General features: G+C 39.8%; 1 protein-coding gene across 10 annotated transcripts in view; it reads left to right on the top strand.

Moving 5' to 3' along the window:
• BCL2L14 (BCL2 like 14) overlaps positions 1-3,417 on the top strand; it is a 36,633-nt gene extending 33,216 nt beyond the window's left edge. For 9 of the 10 annotated variants that reach the window (XM_024991535.2, XM_024991534.2, XM_059886234.1 and 6 more), the window contains one exon: positions 2,635-3,417. In XM_024991535.2, the coding sequence (XP_024847303.1) occupies positions 2,635-2,673 (39 nt within the window). In that variant the 3' untranslated portion in view covers positions 2,674-3,417. 10 annotated transcript variants of the gene reach the window in all.
• The last annotated feature ends 17,873 nt before the right edge of the window (positions 3,418-21,290 follow it).

Raw genomic sequence — 21,290 nt, 5'->3', positions numbered from 1 at the left:
TGTGCTCTGGAGCGCGTGAGCCACAACTAGAGAGTCAGTGCACTGCAACAGAAGACTGTGCATGACACAGTGAAGATCCCAGTGTCACAGCTAAGACCTGACACAGCCAAATGAATCAGTATTTTTTAAAAACAGACATTTCTCCAAAGAAGATATACAAATGGCCAATGAGCACATGAAAAGATGTTTGCTTGACATCTTCATTTCAACATTCAGTTCAGTTCAGTTCAGTTCAGTCACTCAGTCGTGTCCGACTCTTTGCAACCCCATGAATCGCAGCACGCCAGGTCTCCCTGTCCATCACCAACTCCCGGAGTTCACTCAGACTCACGTCCATCGAGTCAGTGATGCCATCCAGCCATCTCATCCTCTGTCATCCCCTTCTCCTCCTGCTCCCAATCCCTCCCAGCATCAGAGTCTTTTCCAATGAGTCAACTCTTTGCATGAGGTAGCCAAAGCACTGGAGTTTCAACATTAGGAAAATGCAAATCAAAACCACAATGAGATACCATTTCACACCCACTAGCATGGCTAAAACAAAAAAGACAAGTGTTGGTGAGGATGTGGAGAAATTTGAACCCTCATACATTGCTGGCTGGATTCTAAAATGGTCTGACCTCTTTGGGAGACAATTTGGCAGTTCCTCAAAATGTTAAATGTAGGGTTACCAATTCCACTCTCTGTCTATACCCAGGAAAACAGAAAACAAGCGTTCATGTAAAAGCTTGTACGTGAATGTTCAGAGCAGTATTCATTATTTATAAAGGCCCCAAAGTAGAAACAACACAGAACTTTTTCCATGATGAATAACGAATGGAAAAACCAAATGTGAAATATCCATACAGTAGAGTAATATTCAGCCATAAAAAGGAATTAAGTATGGACAGATGGATGAACCTTGAAAACATTATGCACAGTGAAAGAAGCCAGACAAAAAGGCCATAAATTGTGTGATCCCATTTATATGAAATGTCCAGAATAGACAAATTGGTAGAGGCAGTGACTTCCTAGGGCTTTGGGGAGAAAGAATGGTGTGTGACTGCTGATGGACACAGTTTCTTTCTGTAGTAATGAAAGTGTTCTAAAATCAGGTAGAGCTGGTGGTTGCACAACTCTGAATACACTAAGAGCCTCTGAATTATATATTCTTAAAAGGCAGAATTTTATACTGTATTTCATGAAATCTGTCATTAAAAATAGTGGTTGTAATTCTAATAAGCAAATAAAAAGAAAGAATAAGTTCTATTAATTTTTAATTTGGCTGCTAGTGCTAGAGAGAAAAACAATTCCAGTCAGAGAAAACAGATGGATTTTTTGGGGTAGAAATAATAAAGTGAATTTCCAAAGGCTTTAGAATTTTGTGGCCCTAGTTCTTTATCACATGTATTTTCAATTCAAAATTATTAGTTTACTTTTCCAGGTCATCATAAATCCTAATCTTAAGTCTTGGCCACAGTTAGGTTTAATTTGGAGCACAAAGCTAGAAATTAGGAGAGGGAAGGGGAAAAAAAAAAAAAAGGACTAATTTTTTCCAAAGTCAGAGACAGAGTTGCAAAAAATAAAGGATGCTGCTGAAAAAATATTTATGAGTCAATATGATTATGGGAATATGGAGAAGATGTGGATTGACATGTGAGCTCAGTTTTACTGAACAGGAATAAGGGGACACTGGTGGCCAGCCTTCCATTGCCCCAGGGATTTCAGTGGCTCTCTGGAGTGTCCCTGTAGTGGTGTGGAAGGAGAAAAGCTATTCCTAGGCATACCATTTCCAGGAGCGTTGGGGTTCCTAAGTATTATATCTCAGCATTCCACGTCACACAGGAGTGCACCAAATCTTCCCAATGGAACCACAAGCCTATGAAGGCAGGGTTATGTATTTCATTCCCTTCTTTCTCTCTCGTGGTTTCCATTACCTTTACATAAGTCACAGATGCTCAGCCAATACTTGGAGAGCAATGTGTGTGTTAGTTTCTTAGTCATGTTTGACTCTTTGGAGCCCACCAGGCTCATTTGTCCATGGGATTCTCCAGGCAAGAATACTAGCGTGGGTTGCCATTTTCTTCTCCAGGGGATCTTCCTGACCCAAGGATAAACAGGTCTCTCACATTGGAGGCAGATTCTTTATCATTTGAGCCACCAAGGAAGCCCTGGAGAGCAATAATTAATTAGTCAAATCAGTGAATAGTGACTGTATCCACAAAGCATACCAAACAAGCCACAATTTGATTTTCATTTATTCCTTGGCCCTTTTTGCCTCACTTGAAGCACTATTCATGTAGCTATCCTGTGGTCCTGCAACCTCACCCCTTCTACCGCACCTTGAAAGGAGAGGTTAGCAAACTCCATAGTCATCAACCTTTTTGAATTTAAATACAACATCAACGACTCTTCCCATCTAGACTCTTCCCATACTCAACCCTGAGTGTGTAATGTAAGTCCTTAGCTGGTGTTTTCCTTTCAGGCTCATACCAAGGATGCTAGTCACCTTTCCAAACCCTCCCCCAACTCTAACACGTCTCCATGCCTCGGGTCAGGCTTGGGATAAGAAAGCAGAGTTAACAGGCATATGTTTTCACTTCAATACTGAATCAAATTTGGAATTCTAAAAATTTATTTCTCTTTTTCCCCTTCTAGGAGAAAATACTTAGGATGCCACACGAAGAAGTAGACTGAAACATCAGAGGATTTGTAACCTGGAATACTCATGGTCCGGTTCTGGTCTTGTGTACATCGGTCTCAGCACAGACTACGGGAGAAAACACAAATGGAAAAGGTCGATGGAGCACCAAAGGTTGAAAAGCCATTACTCCTGCAAGTTAAGAGGCATCAGGAGAGACCTTGACTGTTTCCGGCTCCTAGGATGTAGAGCATAGCCTCCGGCATCCATGTTTTCAGGTTGTCCAGTGAGTATGCAAGGAAGTCTAGGAAGACAAGTGATAACCTTCTGTTCAAATGCTTACAACAGAAACCATCACCCAACCTCTGCTGGCCACTTTAGGGAAAGTGCGTGCCACATACTTGTTGACCTCATGAAGGTGAAATGATAAATGGTGCATGTGCTTACTCTCTGGTTTCTAGTACTGTTTATTTTTCAAAGTTCACTTGAGATGGTCTGACCTTGTTTCAAGCCTGCCTTTAGGCTGATGTAGCTGTTCATGTTGGTAGACAGAGGTCAAAGAGACTCTCGAGTTTATGGCCAGCCTGGGGAGCGACTGCCTGATCTGCCTTTTTTGGCTCCCTTCTCTGGACAATTCTTTGGCAGTTTGAAAAACTTGTATTTGGCAGAAAACGATTATTTCTGTCACCCTCAACTATCTCAGTGACCTCATCTCTACTTCTAGAGGTTTCTAGAACTTTGTTATTTTGGGGGCTAGTGTAATGATTAGTGCTTGGTAAAATAAATGAGTGGAAAGACAACTGTTTAAAGAGTACGTTTATGGTTAAAATAAACTGTAAGTAAAAGCATATGATTTCTGTGAGGATCATAGAAGTTAATTTATATCAAGTGCTTAGAAAAGTGCTTGTTATTTAATGCTGTGTTTACTTATGTCCACTACTGTGTGCTGCCCTCTGCTAAGCTGAAAACGTCTTCTCCTCTCAAAGCTGTCACTATTTGTTTTTCTGAAATTGACACTGTTTCAAGTGAGGTTTTTTAGTATGTGAAGTATGTTCCATAGTAGGTGTTTAAGGCAAAAAACAATTTTAAAAAATACTATCAAATTATGGTCTTCCCTGGTGGCTCAAATAAAGAATCCACCTGCCAATGCAGGAGATGCAGGTTCCATCCCTGGGTTGGGAAGATCCCCTGGAGAAGGTAATGGCAACCCGCTCCAGTATTCTTGCCTGGAGAATTCCACGGAGAGAGGAGCCTGGCGGGCTACAGTCCATGGGATCCCAAAGAGGCAGTGCTATCAAATTAGTCTTACAACAAATTTCTGGCTCTCCAGTATCCAGCATGTAGCCTGATGTAAAACAAGAGTTTAATAGACCTTTGATGAACAAATAAATGAATGAGTTAATCAGACATTTTCATCTTCAAGGGAAAGCCAGAGCTATCTATTATGGCATGCTTCACTACTTTACCCTTCTGGATAAAAATGAGTTATTCTCTTTTATTTTCTTCCCCTACACTGAAACTCAGACATTTTAGGGAGAAAGGAGTTTCCCTTTACAGAGGGAGACACTAGAGATCACTTCCTCTTTATTCCAAACTATCTGCAGTCCCCCAAATGTATGACATAACCTCGTACCTCTGAGCCTCATAACAGCATTTTCTCCACTTGGACTGTTCTTGTTGGTCAGTCCTCTTTCCCCTGTTTTCCCTATTGCAACTCATTCCAGCCCATTTTCCAAATTTGCATCTTCATTTTCTCAAAGAAGCATTTACTAACCTTCCCTGGGCCACCATTTGGAAAGGCCATTTGGATGCCTTTCCTCATAAAGATGTTCCATAACACCCTGTAGAGAGACATTATACCTAATATATTTTATACTCATAAAAATAAGTCTTTTGCACTGGATTATATAAATTATTTTGTAAACAAGTATTATGTCTGGGCTTCCCTGGTGGTTCAGTAGTAAAGAATCTGAGTGCAATGCAAGACACCTGGGTTCAATCCTTGGGTCAGGAAGATCCTCGGGAGAAGGATGGCAACCCACTCCAGTATTCTTGCCTGTGAAATCCCATGGACACAGGAGCCTGGAGGGCTACAGTCCATGGGGTCACAAAAGAGTCGGACACAACTCAGGGACTAAACAACAAGTATTAGGTCTACTTTAACTTTGTAAAAGCTTGGCACATTTTCAGTGCACAATTGCAGAATCACACCCTAGCTCACTGCTATAACCTATAAATCAGTAAGGACAAAGCACGGCCGAAGGTATGTGTACTTTTAACAACCATTCCAAGTGTTCCAGTATCATCTGCAGCTTCAAGATAAGATGAAGGACTAGTAACTGAATTTAATCTCCCGCTAAAAACAACTGGAAGAACCCATGGGATTTATGAAAGAACAGTTATCAACACACTGTGCATCAGGTAATGAAGGATTGGTCCCTGAGAGATAAGAAAAAAAGTGAGCCCAATGACTGCCCTAGATTACTGCAGGTAAAGAGTTCCCAGGCCACGTTACAGAAAAGGGAGCCCTCACAGGGCTGAGCATTCTCCCTGGAGAGAGAAGGCAGAGCCTGGAAGTGCAAAAAGGCCAAGGCAGCTCAAATTTGCAGGGCAAATGGAGAGAAGAAAATGGCACACAAAGTTTGAGAGATCTGCAGACAGTTCCCCTTAAGTTTTCAGATGAATGCTCATCAACACATGCGTGTGAAGAAGTTACCCAAGGCTTGGGAAAGAAATGCCTGAAAATACAAAGCTGAATACTCTCTTCCAGGCTCACACAGGGTTGGGAGCAGGGCCTATTTCCACTAACCAGAAAGGAAAAACCTCAAAATTCTCATGCCAATAGGCAGGGTATAAAGAAGAATTTTGCCTCAGTAGTGGGGAAAAAATTAGCCGTAGACTAAACATACTTATAGTTCTCTCCAACAAAAGCGAAGAGCAAGTACCAAAAGGATTAAGCTGTTATCATGTAATTTAGCTATGTTCCAGAACAAAGCTCAAGAATCCTCAAAGGATCACAAAAATATACAACACCCAACAAGGTAACAATCACAATCTTTAGTATCTAATACAAAATGACAAGGCATGTAAAGAAGCAGGAAAATTAGGCCCATATAATGAGGGGAAAGTTACACACACACAATGATACAGTTGATAGAACTATTAAAAGACATCAAAACCATCCTGATTGTGTTCTGTTTGTTCAACAAGCCAGAGGAAAGATAAATATGACTCAAATCAAACTCCTAGGGAAGAAATCTATAACTCCAAGATGAAAAATACATTGGATTGGATTAATAGCAGACTAGACACTGTAAAAGAGTAGATAAGTAAACTTGAAGACAGAGCAATAGATTCAAAATAAAACACAAAGAAATAAGACTGGGGGCGGGCAGAGGGGGTAGGACAACAGAGCAACAGTGACTTGGGAAGTGATTTCTACCAGCCTAACAGACTGGTTCCAAATAGGAAAAGGAGTACGTCAAGGCTGTATATTGTCACCCTGCTTATTTAACTTATATGCAGAGTACATCATGAGAAACGCTGGGCTGGAAGAAGCACAAGCTGGCATCAAGATTGCCGGGAGAAATATCAATAACCTCAGATATGCAGATGACACCACGCTTATGGCAGAAAGTGAAGAGGAACTAAAAAGCCTCTTGATGAAAGTGAAAGAGGAGAGTGAAAAAGTTGGCTTAAAGCTCAACATTCAGAAAACTAAGATCATGGCATCTGGTCCCATCACTTCATGGGAAATAGATGGGGAAACAGTGGAAACGGTGTCAGACTTTTATTTTTTGGGGCTCCAAAATCACTGCAGATGGTGATTGCAGCCATGAAATTAAAAGATGCTTACTCCTTGGAAGGAAAGTTATGACCAACCTAGATAGCATATTGAAAAGCAGAGACATTACTTTGCCAACAAGGTCCATCTAGTCAAGGTTATGATTTTTCCAGTGGTCATGTATGGATGTGAGAGTTGGACTGTGAAGAAAGCTAAGCGCCGAAGAATTGATGCTTTTGAACTGTGGTGTTGGAGAAGACTCTTGAGAGTCCCTTGGACTGCAAGGAGATCCAACCAGTCCATTCTGAAGGAGATCAGTCCTGAGTGTTCTTTGGAAGGAATGATGCTAAAGCTGAAACTCCAGTACTTTGGCCACCTCATGCAAAGAGTTGACTCATTGGAAAAGACTGATGCTGGGAGGGATTGGGGGCAGGAGGAGAAGGGGACGACAGAGGATGAGATGGCTGGATGGCATCACTGACTCGATGGATGTGAGTTTGAGTGAACTCTGGGAATTGGTGATGTACAGGGAGGCCTGGCATGCTGCAATTCATGGGGTCACAAAGAGTTGGACAAGACTGAGTGATTGCACTGAACTGAACAATTTGAAGATTTTCCAAATTTGAGGAAAACTATAAACCTACAGAGCCAAGAAACTCAATGAATGCCAAGCAACAACAACAACAACCCCCAAAATGTAGAAAACTACACTAAGGTACATCTTAACTGCTCAAAGCCAATGATGATGAAAAAAAAATCTTAAAAGTAGACAGAGAAAAAGGTACACTACCTACAGAGAAACAAGAATAAAAATGACAGCAAATTTTCTTGATAAACAATACAAGACTGAAGAAGATTAATAACTTTAAAGCATGAAAAGAAAAAAGCAAACTTGTCAGCATAGAACTCTATACAACAAAAAGATGATTTTTTTTTTAAATTAAACATTTTTTAACAGGGCAACTTCATTAATTTAACAGCATCTACAAAAATCCTATAATTATTAGGGTCCTAAGTTGCTTCTGTCACGTCTGACTCTTTGCAACCCCATGGACTGTAGCCTACTAGGCTCCTCTGTCCTTGGGATTTTCCAGGCAAAAATACTGGAGTGGATTGCCATTTCCTTCTCCAAGGGATCTTCCAGACCCAGGGATTGAATCCACATCTCTTAGGTATCCGGCATTGGCAGGCAGGTTCTTTACCATTAGTGCTGCCTGGGAAGCCCAATTATTAGGATATTGATGGTAAAACACAGGTTGCTTCCCCTTAGGTCAGCAAAAAGATGACTGTAAAAAGGCAGAAGGAAAATTATATCAAATAGAAATCTCAAAGAACAGTGGGCACTGGAAATGATAAGTATGATAAAATACTCTTATTTGAATCTCTTAAGATAATGGACCATTTAAAGAAAAAATAAAAACAACATATTGTAGGATTTATAACATATGTAGAATAAAATGTGTGATAATAATAGTACAGGGATGTGGAGAGAGAGATGGAAATATAATTGCAAGATTCCATGCTCTACATGAAGCTTATAATTTCATTTAAAAGTAGCCTGTGGTAAATTTAAAATGTATACTGTACATCTAAAAACATCACTAAAATATGCACATACATATACACTTACACAAGACTTAACAGTTCATAAACCAACAGATGACAAATCTAATTTACAGCAATTTTATTGTCCAGTAGTATTCTGGCTATGGAGAAGGAAATGGCTGCCCACTCTAGTTTTCTCACCTGGAGAATTCTATGGACAGATAAACCTGGCAGGTTATGATCCATGGGATCACAAAGAGTCGGACACGACTGAGTGACTAACACACACATTCTGGCTAAAGAATCTAGCGCTTTCTGCTGGGAGGCCATGGCTTGAGCCATTTGTTACTATTCCCATAGTAAAAAGAAAATTTAATAGTTGTAAGAGAAGAACTTGAGATCGTAAGGTTGCAGGTGGCAGCTCCCAGCAGACACTGCTTTGAGAATGGCTAGTAGCATCACTGAGCCTGACACAGGTCACAAAATTCAAGTTCTCATCTCACCTCTCCATTCACATCCAAAACAGCCACCCAGCTCCACCCCAGATGCCTGAACCACAGCCACACCACTCTGACTTTCAAATGAATTCCCTTCCTTGATGGCAGATATACAATGCATGATGGACAGGCCACAAAATAGGCCATGCTGATCAGAATAAAGTTCAAGTTAAATCATGTATGAGCCAGAATGACTTTTCCATAACTCAACATGTGAAGATTTCTTCGATTGTTTCCCCATATGTTTGCAAATCTTTTGATATATCAGAATATTTGTCCCTCAGTGCTAGAGTGGTTGCTACCTGCCCTGGGTCCATAACATCCCTCAGGGATAGGCCTCCTCTTTGATCATATATTTATATATAATTTATATAAATATACATATATAAATCTGCCCCAATAAATATACATATCTGCCTAGTTGTCCATGTTGGGGGAAAATTAATCAGAATCAGTGAAACCACACAGAGGTATGCTAATGGATAAATATTTTATAAGCTATACATTTTACCAATTATGCTGAATTATAACACAAATATTGTATATGTGCTTTTAGCAGTAGACTTGCAGTGAAATATGTCATGAGTAGTTATGATAATAATTCATAATTCTCTGTGACAACTTCACTAGAGAATTTTCTTACCATCCTAACCATTGAGGGCAATGGTACGTTTAGAAGTAATGTATGTTTATTTTTTTTTAATTTTATTTTATTTTTAAACTTTACATAATTGTATTAGTTTTGCCAAATATCAAAATGAATCCGCCACAGGTATACATGTGTTCCCCATCCTGAACCCTCCTCCCTCCTCCCTCCCCATACCATTCCTCTGGGTCGTCCCAGTGCACTAGCCCCAAGCATCCAGTATCGTGCATCGAACCTGGACTGGCAACTCGTTTCTTACATGATATTTTACATGTTTCAATGTCATTCTCCCAAATCTTCCCACCCTCTCCCTCTCCCACAGAGTCCATAAGATTGTTCTATACATCAGTGTCTCTTTTGCTGTCTCGTACACCGGGTTATTGTTACCATCTTTCTAAATTCCATATATATGCATTAGTATACTGTATTGATGTTTTTCCTTCTGGCTTACTTCACTCTGTATAATAGGCTCCAGTTTCATCCACTTCATTAGAACTGATTCAAATGTATTCTTTTTAATGGCTGAGTAATACTCCACTGTGTATATGTACCACAGCTTTCTTATCCATTCATCTGCTGATGGACATCTAGGTTGCTTCCATGTCCTGGCTATTATAAACAGTGCTGTGATGAACATTGGGGTACACGTGTCTCTTTCCCTTCTGGTTTCCTCAGTGTGTATGCCCAGCAGTGGGATTGCTAGATCATAAGGCAGTTCTATTTCCAGTTTTTTAAGGAATCTCCACACTGTTCTCCATAGTGGCTGTACTAGTTTGCATTCCCACCAACAGTGTAAGAGGGTTCCCTTTTCTCCACACCCTATCCAGCATTTATTATTTGTAGACTTTTGGATCGCAGCCATTCTGACTGGTGTGAAATGGTACCTCATAGTGGTTTTGATTTGCATTTCTCTGATAATGAGTGATGTTGAGCATCTTTTCATGTGTTTGTTAGCCATCTGTATGTCTTCTTTGGAGAAATGTCTATTTAGTTCTTTGGCCCATTTTTTGATTGGGTCATTTATTTTTCTGGAGTTGAGCTGTAGGAGTTGCTTGTATATTTTTGAGATTAGTTGTTTGTCAGTTGCTTCATTTGCTATTATTTTCTCCCATTCTGAAGGCTGTCTTTTCACCTTGCTAATAGTTTCCTTTGATGTGCAGAAGCTTTTAAGGTTAATTAGGTCCCATTTGTTTATTGTTGCTTTTATTTCCAATATTCTGGGAGGTGGGTCATAGAGGATCCTGCTGTGATGTATGTCAGAGAGTGTTTTTCCTATGTTCTCCTCTAGGAGTTTTATAGTTTCTGGTCTTACGTTTAGATCTTTAATCCATTTTGAGTTTCTTTTTGTGTATGGTGTTAGAAAGTGGTCTAGTTTCATTCTTTTACAAGTGGTTGACCAGATTTCCCAGCACCACTTGTTAAAGAGATTGTCTTTAATCCATTGTATATTCTTGCCTCCTTTGTCAAAGATAAGGTGTCCATATGTGCGTGGATTTATCTCTGGGCTTTCTATTTTGTTCCATTGATCTATATTTCTGTCTTTGTGCCAGTACCATACTGTCTTGATAACTGTGGCTTTGTAGTAGAGCCTGAAGTCAGGTAGGTTGATTCCTCCAGTTCCATTCTTCTTTCTCAAGATCGCTTTGGCTATTCGAGGTTTTTTTGTATTTCCATACAAATTGTGAAATTATTTGTTCTAGCTCTGTGAAGAATACTGTTGGTAGCTTGATAGGGATTGCATTGAATCTATAAATTGCTTTGGGTAGTATACTCATTTTCACTATATTGATTCTTCCAATCCATGAACATGGTATATTTCTCCATCTATTAGTGTCCTCTTTGATTTCTTTCACCAGTGTTTTATAGTTTTCTATATATAGGTCTTTAGTTTCTTTAGGTAGATATATTCCTAAGTATTTTATTCTTTCCGTTGCAATGGTGAATGGAATTGTTTCCTGCCGAGGTCCAGCCCCAGCTGATCCAGGGTATTCGAAGGGGAGACGGCGTTGGTGACTATTTATTTATTTATCAAAGATATAAAGAGTAATAGCATGAGGATAGCTCAGTAGGAAAATTCAGTGGAGAAAAGAGGCTGAGTAGCTTGGTTTACACGGGAGACCAATAAAACTTCAAGACAAGAAGTTTGCACCACTTACGTAGGCCGCAGGCGCCCTCTCGAATAGTGGAAGGTGCCCCACCCTAGACACCTTCTCTAGTGGGTCTTAGAAGCCCAGGCATAATTAGTAAGCATGGTGGGTTCCGCACTCCAGATGGAGACTTCAGCCAGAATTTAAAGGGAAGAATGACATGGGGAGACCAAGCGCTGATGAGCAAGGCCCATAGCTTTATTTTTAACAGGGGCTTTTATACCCTAAGTTACACATAGAGGATAATAGGGGATGCAAAGTCAGCAGTCTTTGATTCTTATCAAAAACCAGGGTTTCTTTCCTGCAAATTTATCGTATACAAATGGTTTAGGTGATTTACATCATCTTCTGGCCAGAAGGCCTATTAACATTTTATGACTCTTGACAAGGACTTATCAACAAAGACTTATTTTCTCTAAGAGTAATTATTTTAAGGTTTGGCGCCATCTTCCGAAGATAAAATTGCATTCCTATAGGGTGGATGTGTAATGGGTTTACAACAAAGGAAAGAATATATTACCTTAAGGGTCTAAAGTTACTAGCACCAAGGCCACTACTTATTTTTTCTACATACCAACTATATTAATACACATTCAAGGATACAATTCAGGGGATGTGAAAACTTGGCAACAATCATTGGCTCATCAATGAAATCCTTTACTAGTTTATTCTGACAGTTTCTAACTCTCTGAGAGGTTCTAAGCTATTTGAATATCTTAAGCTTCCTATGCCTCTCGAGGCTGGGAGACTGTAAACAATCGTATGCACAGCTGTAGGAGTCTGGGTAAACTTGTCAGGCGAGTTAGAGAGCCATCTGAGGGGTTTGGATTTAAACACTCTTAATTGCCCAGGAACTTTATTAATTGGAGCTGTAAGTTAACTCTTTGACAGAGAGAGCGAGATGGTGGTAGGGGACAGCCCCTAGTAAAGTCAGAGGTGAGAGCACAAAGCAATAAAGTAGGCAGACTCTGGTTTTTGGGGGGAAGATACTCGAGAATATCCGGGGAGACTCCCGAGGCTCGACCCTGCCTTCCTTCCTCATGACCTTTGTCACGAGCGGAATGTCTCGCCGGCTCCCGGCAGTTTCCTTAATTTCTGTTTAGAATGCAATGTTAATGGAGAGACACACATTTGGTAAATAGTTCAATTAGATTAGTGGGATTGGTTTTACCAGCATGGTCCAGATTGTGGGTACAGCTGCCTACCGTTGCTGTTGTCTTCTCATCCTAGTGTGGGTCTGGGTTTGGGGGGTCAGCAGTCCTTACCATAGACCAGTTCAATGCAGAGACCCTTCTTAAGAGAGAAACACAAATTCAAGAGACAATTTCCTGTAGTTTTGCTGTGCATGAGCTCGTTAAGAGCACCTGGTAAACGTCCTTTTATCTGGGATAGACAAAGTCCTTTAAATGATGCCTTTTCCAGTATATATAATCTCCTGGCTGCAGGTCATGGGGCATCTGATCTTCATCCAAAGATAAACAAACAAAGCATCCTTTAAATTATTCAGTTAAACTTTAAGATTATGTAACATAACAAGGAACTATCTGGGAGGTGAGTCTTAGACAGTAAATACAGACCTCAACTAACAAATTTTAGAACTTAGTATCTACAGAAACATAATCTTCCTCTCACTAAAAGGAAACCCGTCTGCAAAATAAGTCAGATTTCAATAAACTTGGCCTGTTTATTTATATAGCTGTAATTGATGACATTGGGTTTCATTTTTTTTTTTTTTTAATTCCTTGTGCTGGAACTTTTCATAAGGAATCTCAGATTGAATCTTTAAAAGATCTCAAGGCCAGAAAAACGATGCCAACAGCTTGTCAGATTCTGCCTATAGATCTGGGTGAATTCCTCTCTTCTTGAGATCCTGAAAATATCTTGAGATTCCTGCACCATCAGGAAGGGACCTTCTTTTTCACCTGATAAGGCTGTTGGGAACATGCATACATATATGCATGTGCAGTCGCTCAGTTGGGTCCAACTCTTTGCGACCCCATAGACAGTAGCCCACCAGGATCCTCTGTCTATGGAATTTCCCAGGCAAGAATAATAGAGTGAGTTTCCATTTTCTTCTCCAGGGGAACTTCCTGACCCAGGGACTGAACCCACATCTCCTGTGGCTTCTGCATTGGCAGGTGGATTTTTATAACACCTGGGAAGCCCCAGTTTGGTTTCTAACTTCTAAAGGAATCAGGGAGAGAGAAAAGATAAATGTTTCCATCCTATTTACGAAAGTATAATTTACCAAGTCATTACAAGCCATAAGAACTTTGAGAGGAAAGGTTCCTTGTATTTGGAAAACACAGATTAAAAAGCCAGTAATATTTCAGACAAAACCCATAAAAATTATAACTGTATTCACTCGAGCATTTCAGTTCAATTCAGTTCAGTTGCTCGTCATGTCCGACTCTTTGCGACCCCATGAATCGCAGCATGCCAGGCCTCCCTGTCCATCACCAACTCCTGGAGTTTACTCAGACTCACATCCATCGAGTCAGTGATGCCATCCAGCCATCTCATCCTCTGTCGTCCCCTTCTCCTCCTGCCCCCAATCCCTCCCAGCATCAGTCTTTTCCAATGAGTCAACTCTTCGCATGAGGTGACCAAAGTACTGGAGTTTCAGCTTTAGCATCATTCCTTCCAAAGAAATCCCAGGGCTGATCTCCTTTAGAATGGACTGGTTGGATCTCCTTGCAGTCCAAGGGACTCTCAAGAGTCTTCTCCAACACCACAGTTCAAAAGCATCAATTCTTCGGCACTCAGCTTTCTTCACAGTCCAACTCTCACATCCATACATGACTACTGGAAAAACCATAGCCTTGACTAGATGGACCTTTGTTTGCAAAGTAATGTCTCTGCTTTTCAATATGCTATCTAGGTTGGTCATAACTTTTCTTCCAGCATTTAGTCTTATGTAATTAATCCTTTGTGTTAGCAGTATTATGAAGCCACTGTATTTTGTCAGAATTCTTTCTTACCCAGTTCATTGGTATGTTCTAAATGTTATGAAAATATATACTTGTCAAAAAGGCCTTTCTATGAATCTTCTTGAAGATGAAACATTTTCTTTTTGTAAAAGTACCAATAATAGCAAAACAACTCTATAAATGATAAGACTTTAAAAGACACCATTTAACACACAATTACATTGTAATGGACAAAGAAACTCGGTTATGATGTGACAGATATTTTAATAACTAGAATTGTGACTGATAGCATTATACCAAAATATACCAGATTTTTAAAATTTCATACAATTTCTAAAATCTTTATATTAATGACATTTACCCATATAAGCTAAGAAAATTTATTACCAATTACTTGACAATTTTGATATACCAAATAACCCTAACTATTTCAATCTCTCTCTCTGAGATGTTTTTGGTTTCCCCTGAAGCATTCTAAAGATAGCTGGGGATCAAACGCACTTCAATTAGAATTTGATATTTGGAAAGTTTGTCAGAAACATGAAAAAGTTGCAGAACACCTGGTCGAATCAGCTCACAGGTCACTGTGAAATAATACTTATTTACTTAACCAAAGTGACAGTAAAAGATTTTAAGAGCAAATTCAGAAAGTTACAACAAATTACTTAAGAAACTTTACAGTCTGTTATCAAAATCTGATCAATATTCCAATAAAATTGTGTTCCCTTAACAGAAAAACATAATTCAAGTTTTGTACTGCTTTACTATCAATCTTAATACTCAAAGTCATTCTAATCCTAGTCCTGATCACACATAGAATTCCTTTTAAAGATTCTTTTTCGTTTCTATAAATCTACAACTTTCTGTATCAATATTAGTTTATCCCTTATTTCCTTTCCCATTTAGAAGTAACCAGCTTTAGGACAAAATTACTTTCTCTTCCCTTAAAAAAATACATTCCAATTTCTTATAAATTCTTTTAATAAAAACACACCTCCAACTTTCCCTGCATACTGAAATGCTTTCTTTATTAGTTTAGTAGTTTTACATCACATATATTACAAATTTTAACCATCAAAGACAATCTCTAGTGAAAACCACAGAGTAAGCAACTGTGAACATTCCAGCATTTCCTGATTGGTCAATGCATAAATATATTCTATCACCTCTAGAAACCTCTAGAAACTAACCTCTAGAAACCAATCTCTAGAAACCTCTAGAAACTAACATCTTTTGCTGGCACAATTTCCTTCCTCATTGTGGTACCAGATATGTGTCTAACAAACACAAACATCTTTAGTTTTCCTCTCACAAGAAGACAACAGTAGGTACACTTATATTTATCTAACAACTAATGTTTCAGCATTTTACCTTATGTGAAATGACCTGGATATTCAATAAATTTCCATCATTTAAGTTTCAAGTTACCAAAACCTGGAGAGATGATTTTCAAGTAGATATTCCAAATTAAATATTCACAAAAACTACCACTTCATATAAAGTTTCATCGTAACAACTTATTTTCCTTGCTGACAAATTTTGTAACAGGAATATTAAAATCTTACTGATGCTCAGTAAAACTAGGTACAGTAAAAACATTCTACTTAATGTCAATGAATCAAAAACATGTCTACATTAAATCAATAAATTTTAATACCAGAAATATTTAATACTAAATATTTCCCAGATCATGTGAATCTGAAATTCATTCGGTTGACTTTCTTTTATAATTCTGAGAATTTATGTATGTGCTTACTTTCCTTTAAGCCAATTAAACACAGATCATTTCCAAATTAATTTTGATAATATCAACCAGAGGAAAAAACATAGCGTCCTTGTAACGTACACATCCATCCATATAGACACAGATCCCATAGTTTTCCTGAGAGAGTTAAAAATCCCTCTTTTTCCTTTTTTTCCCTTTAGTCTCAGGAATTGTGGATGTCAAAGTTTCTGAGAGTCCAATCAAAACGTTTATATCTCAAATGCACAGGGAGAGAAATGCAAGTTCCTCCTAGAAAACCTGCTTCCTCTATTTGCATTACAGAAGAACAAACGAACAAAAAAAAAAAACATTTTAGAATGTCAAAGAGCTCCATCTTCATCATTTTTCTCTGGAGTCTAAAGGACTTTGTGGCCACATGGTATTATAGAAAAAAAAACTAGGGACCCCAACTGAGGGTGGTCTATTTTTGTAGGATGCATCATAAAGAGCTATTTTCAGGAAATGAATTTTTGTTTCTCAACTCCACCAATCAAAACACTGCACCTTCTTTAATACAAATATACACTCACAACGCCCCCCCCCACCCCCAATATGTAAGCCAAACCAGTTCCAAAAGGCTCAAAGCCAAACCATTTTCAAAAGATTTAATTAGACACAACAGCATAAAAAGCCTATGCATAAGGAATTTCATCACATTTTCCTTCCCTTTTATAAAACAGTTCTAGTTGAAAGATGATGTTATAATTTAGAGAGCCATTAGAGTCCACTGTTCTCCATATCTCAAGGAGTAACCAGTCCAAGCAGTTTAAAAAATTTTTTTCTTTCATGTGAGTATAGCTAAAGATCTCCCAGATCTACAAAATATACTGTAGGGGTCTACAAGATAGAGCTCGGGTTACCCGTCATTAATGATCCACGGACGGTACTGTTAGATATCCACCAGCAAGTGCCAAAAGAAACACCAAGGCAATGAGGTCTCTCAGGATCACAGCTCCTTAGTTCAAGAGTGAGGAACGTCTTCCGCTGTTCTAGATGGTGATGTGTGGGTCCTCGTCCAAACCAGAGATCTCCAGGTACCACCCCAGGTGGTACACAAGGGTCAGAAAGACTCCTCAGTCCAAAAGAGAAAAGCCACTTAAAGCAGTGCTCCACTCACACAAAGCCAAATGACCAAGTCCCAAACACTAAAGAAAACTTCCGGTGAAGGCAACACAATAGGGAAGAAGACCCTGGTATCATCACACAAAAGACTTATGCTACTCACCAGACACTTGAACCACCTCCTTCAAATGCCATGTTTCCTTCACCACAAATATCGAGAGCATGTGGGCCAATGACTCTCAGTCAGTGGCAAGCAACAAATGTGCTCAGGCAGCTGCTAGACAGAATCAGAACCACCACAAACTAGGGTCTAAGGTGCCACATGAGACACACCCATGTGAGATGATGAGGCCCTACGTGGGTGCAGAAACTGTTACCAAATCCATCTTGGGTCTGCTCATAAAGCCAACCTACGGACTCCAGGCTTTGGTATAGGAAAGTACAGCATTTATTTGCAGGGTACAAGCCAAAGGCAACAGAGGAAAGGAAAGATATGCCCATCTGAATGCAAAGTTTCAAAGAATAGCATGGAGAGATAAGAAAGCCTTTCTCAGTGATCAATGCAAAGAGATAAAGGAAAACAATAAAATGGGAAAGGCTAGAGATCTCCTCAAGAAAATTAGAGATACCAAGGGAATATTTCATGCAAAGAAATAAAGGACAGAAATGGTATGGACAGAGCAGAAGATACTAAGAAGAGGTGGCAAGAATACACAGAACTGTACAAAAAAGATCTTCATGACTGAGATAATCACGATGGTGTGATCACTCACACTCACCTAGAGCCAGACATCCTGGAATGTGAAGTCAAGTGGGCCTTAGAAAGCATCACTATGAAAAAAGCTAGTGGAGGTGATGGAATTCCAGTTGAGCTATTTCAAATCCTGAAAGATGATGCTGTGAAAGTGCTGCACTCAATATGCCAGCCAATTTGGAAAACTCAGCAGTGGCCACAGGACTGGAAAAGGTCAGTTTTCATTCCAATCCCAAAGAAAGGCAATGCCAAAGAATGCTCAAACTACTCCACAATTGCACTCATCTCACACGCTAATAAAGTAATGCTCAAAATTCTCCAAGCCAGGCTTCAGCAATACATGAACCATGAACTTTCAGATGTTCAAGCTGGTTTTAGAAAAGGCAGAGGAACCAGAGATCAAATTGCCAACATCTGCTGGATCATCGCAAAAGCAACAGAGTTCCAAAAAATAATCTATTTCTGCTTTATTGACTATGCCAAAGCCCTTTGATTGTGTGGATCACAACAAACTGTGGAAAATTCTGAAGGAGACGGGAATACCAGACCACCTGACCTGCCTCTTGAGAAACCTGTATGCAGGTCAGGAAGCAACAGTTAGAACTGGACATGGAACAACAGACTGGTTCCAAATAGGAAAAGGAATATGTCAAGGCTGCATAGTCACCCTGCTTACTTAACTTATATGCAGAGTATATCACGAGAAATGCTCGGCTGAAGGAAGCAGAAGCTGGAGTCAAGATTGCCAGGAGAAATACCAATAACCTCAGATATGCAGATGACACCACCCTTATGGCAGAAAGTGAAGAGGAATTAAAGGGCCTCTTGATGAAAGTGAAAGAGGAGAGTGAAAAAGTTGGCTTAAAGCTCAACATTCAGAAAACTAAGATCATGGCATCTGGTCCCATCACTTCATCGGAAATAGATGGGGAAACAGTGGAAACAGTGGCTGACTTTATTTTGGGGGGCTCTAAATTCACTGCAGATGGTGACTGCAGCCATGAAATTAAAAGATGCTTACTCCTTGGAAGGAAAGTTATGACCAACCTAGATAGTCTATTAAAAAGCAGAGACATTACTTTGTCCACAAAGGTCTGTCTAGTCAAGGCTATGGTTTTTCCAGTAGTCATGTATGGATGTGAGAGTTGGACTATAAAGAAAGCTGAGCACCAAAGAATTGATGCTTTTGAACTGTGGTGTTGGAGAAGACTCTTGAGAGTCCTTTGGACTGCAAGGAGATCCAGCCAGTCTATCCTAAAGGAAATCAGTCCTGGGTGTTCATTGGAAGGACTGATGTGGTAGCTGAAACTCCAATACTTTGGTCACCTGATGTGAAGAGCTGACTCATTTGAAAAGACCCTGATGCTGGGAAAGATTGAGGGCAGGAGAAGGGGATGAGGGAGGATGAGATGGTTGGATGGCATCACCGACTCAATGGACATGGGTTTGGGTAGACTCCAGCAGTTGGTGATGGACAGGGAGGCCTGGCGTCCACTGGTTCATGGGGGTTGCAAGAGTCAGACACAACTGAGCGACTGAACTTAACTCCTGTGATGTCAATATTCCCTGGTTGATGAAATTCTCAGGGGAGGGAATTTATCATTTATGACAATTGTGCTCCTTTTAGATAATCTGTCTTTAGGTAGATAATGGGAATTCAGAGACAGCTTTTCTCTGCATTTGCTATTTTTTAAGGGCCTACTGATCAAAATAATCAAGATGCCAATGTGGCATATTTTGCAGTGGTATACTCTGCTACCCTTCAGTATCATCATATCCTATTGGGCTCTGAACCAGGAAAAGCAATGTTCATTTTTACAGAGAATTTGGAGGAGGAGAAGGGGATGGCTTAGAGCCTACATCAGGATGTCTTCCAGGAACTTACTAATATCAAGAGCATTCTGAAGCACAAACTGTGAAACTGAGCTGGAGCCTGTGAGGCCCTCCTGTTTCTTGCCTGCAGAATAAGGCTTCAGTCTCCGAGATTTCCCAAGTTCCTGCTAATTAGGGAAGCAGGGGAATGTAGAAATAAAGGAAAAGCAGTCAAGCAAGAAAAGTAATGACAATAGCTCTGTGATAAAACAGCTCGTTCTCAAGGATATATATAACAATCTGATGCCTATCTCTGAGTTATTCCACAGAAACTAAACCCTCCCAACCAGGTAGACGATGGTGACTACATGCTGACCACAGGCGATATCACAAAGGTGATGAAAGAGATTCCTGAAACACCACTGCTACATTACCACCAACCAATCAGAACAATTTGTAAGCCCTCCTCAGACAACCATTTTGCCTTTTTCCATTTCTTTTTCTTGGGGATGGTCTTGATCCCTGCCTCCTGTACAATGTCACGAAGCTCCATCCATAGTTCTTCATAGACACTCTATCAAATCTAATCCCTTGAATCTATTTCTCACTTGCACTGTATAATCATAAAGGATTTGATTTAGGTCATACCCAAATGGTCTAGTGGTTTTCCTTACTTTCTTCTATTTAAGTCTGATTTTGGAAATAAGTTTATGATCTGAGCTACAGTTAGCTCCTGGTCATTTTTGCTGACTGTATAGAGCTTCTCCATCTTTGGTTGCAAAAAATATAATCAATATGATTTCGGTGTTGACCATCTGGTGATGTCCATGTGTAGAATCTTCTCTTGTGTTGTTGGAAGAGGGTGTTGCTGTGACCAGTGCATACTCTTGGCAGTACTCTATTAGCCTTTGCCCTGCTTCATTCTGTACTGCAAGGCCAAATTTGCCTATTACTCCAGGTGTTTCTTGACTTCCTACTTTTACATGTCAGTCCCCTATAAAGAAAAGGACATCTTTTTTAGGTGTTAGTTCTAGAAGGTCTTGTAGGTTTTCATAGAACCATTCAAACTCAGCTTCTTCAGCATTATTGGTTGGGGCATAGACTTGTATTACTGTAATACTGAATGGCTTGCCTTGGAAATGAACAGAGATCATTCTATTGTTTTTGAGATTGCATCCAAGTACTGCATTTCAGGCTCTTTTTGTTGACTATGATGGCTACTCCATTTCTTCTAAGGGATTTTTGCCCACAGTAGTAGATATAATGGTCATCTGAGTTTTAAATTCACCCATTCCAGTCCATTTTAGTTTGTTGATTCCTAAAATGCTGTTTACTCTTGCCATCTCCTGTTTGACCACTTCCAATTTACCTTGACTCATGGACCTAGCATTCCAGGTTCCTATGCAATATTGCTCTTTACAGCATTGTACTTTACTTCCATCACCAGTCACAACCACAACTGGGTGTTGTTTTTGCTTTGGCTCCATCTCTTCATTATTTCTGGAGTTATTTTCCCACTCATCTCCAGTAGCATATTGGGCACCTAAGACCTGGGGAGTTCTCTTTCAGTGTCACATCTTTTTGCCATTTCACACTGTTCATGGGGTTCTCGAGGCAAGAATGCTTAAGTGGTTTGCCACTCCCTTCTCCAGTGGAACATTCTGTCAGAACTCTCCACGGTGACCCGTCCGTCTTGGGTGGCCCTACACGGACAGCATGGCTCATAGTTTC

This window comes from Bos taurus, chromosome 5, assembly GCF_002263795.3.
Source record: "Bos taurus isolate L1 Dominette 01449 registration number 42190680 breed Hereford chromosome 5, ARS-UCD2.0, whole genome shotgun sequence".
NCBI lineage: Eukaryota > Metazoa > Chordata > Mammalia > Artiodactyla > Bovidae > Bos > Bos taurus.
The sequence above is the reverse complement of the archived record's forward strand: the minus strand, read 5'-3'. Positions and strand labels throughout refer to the sequence as shown.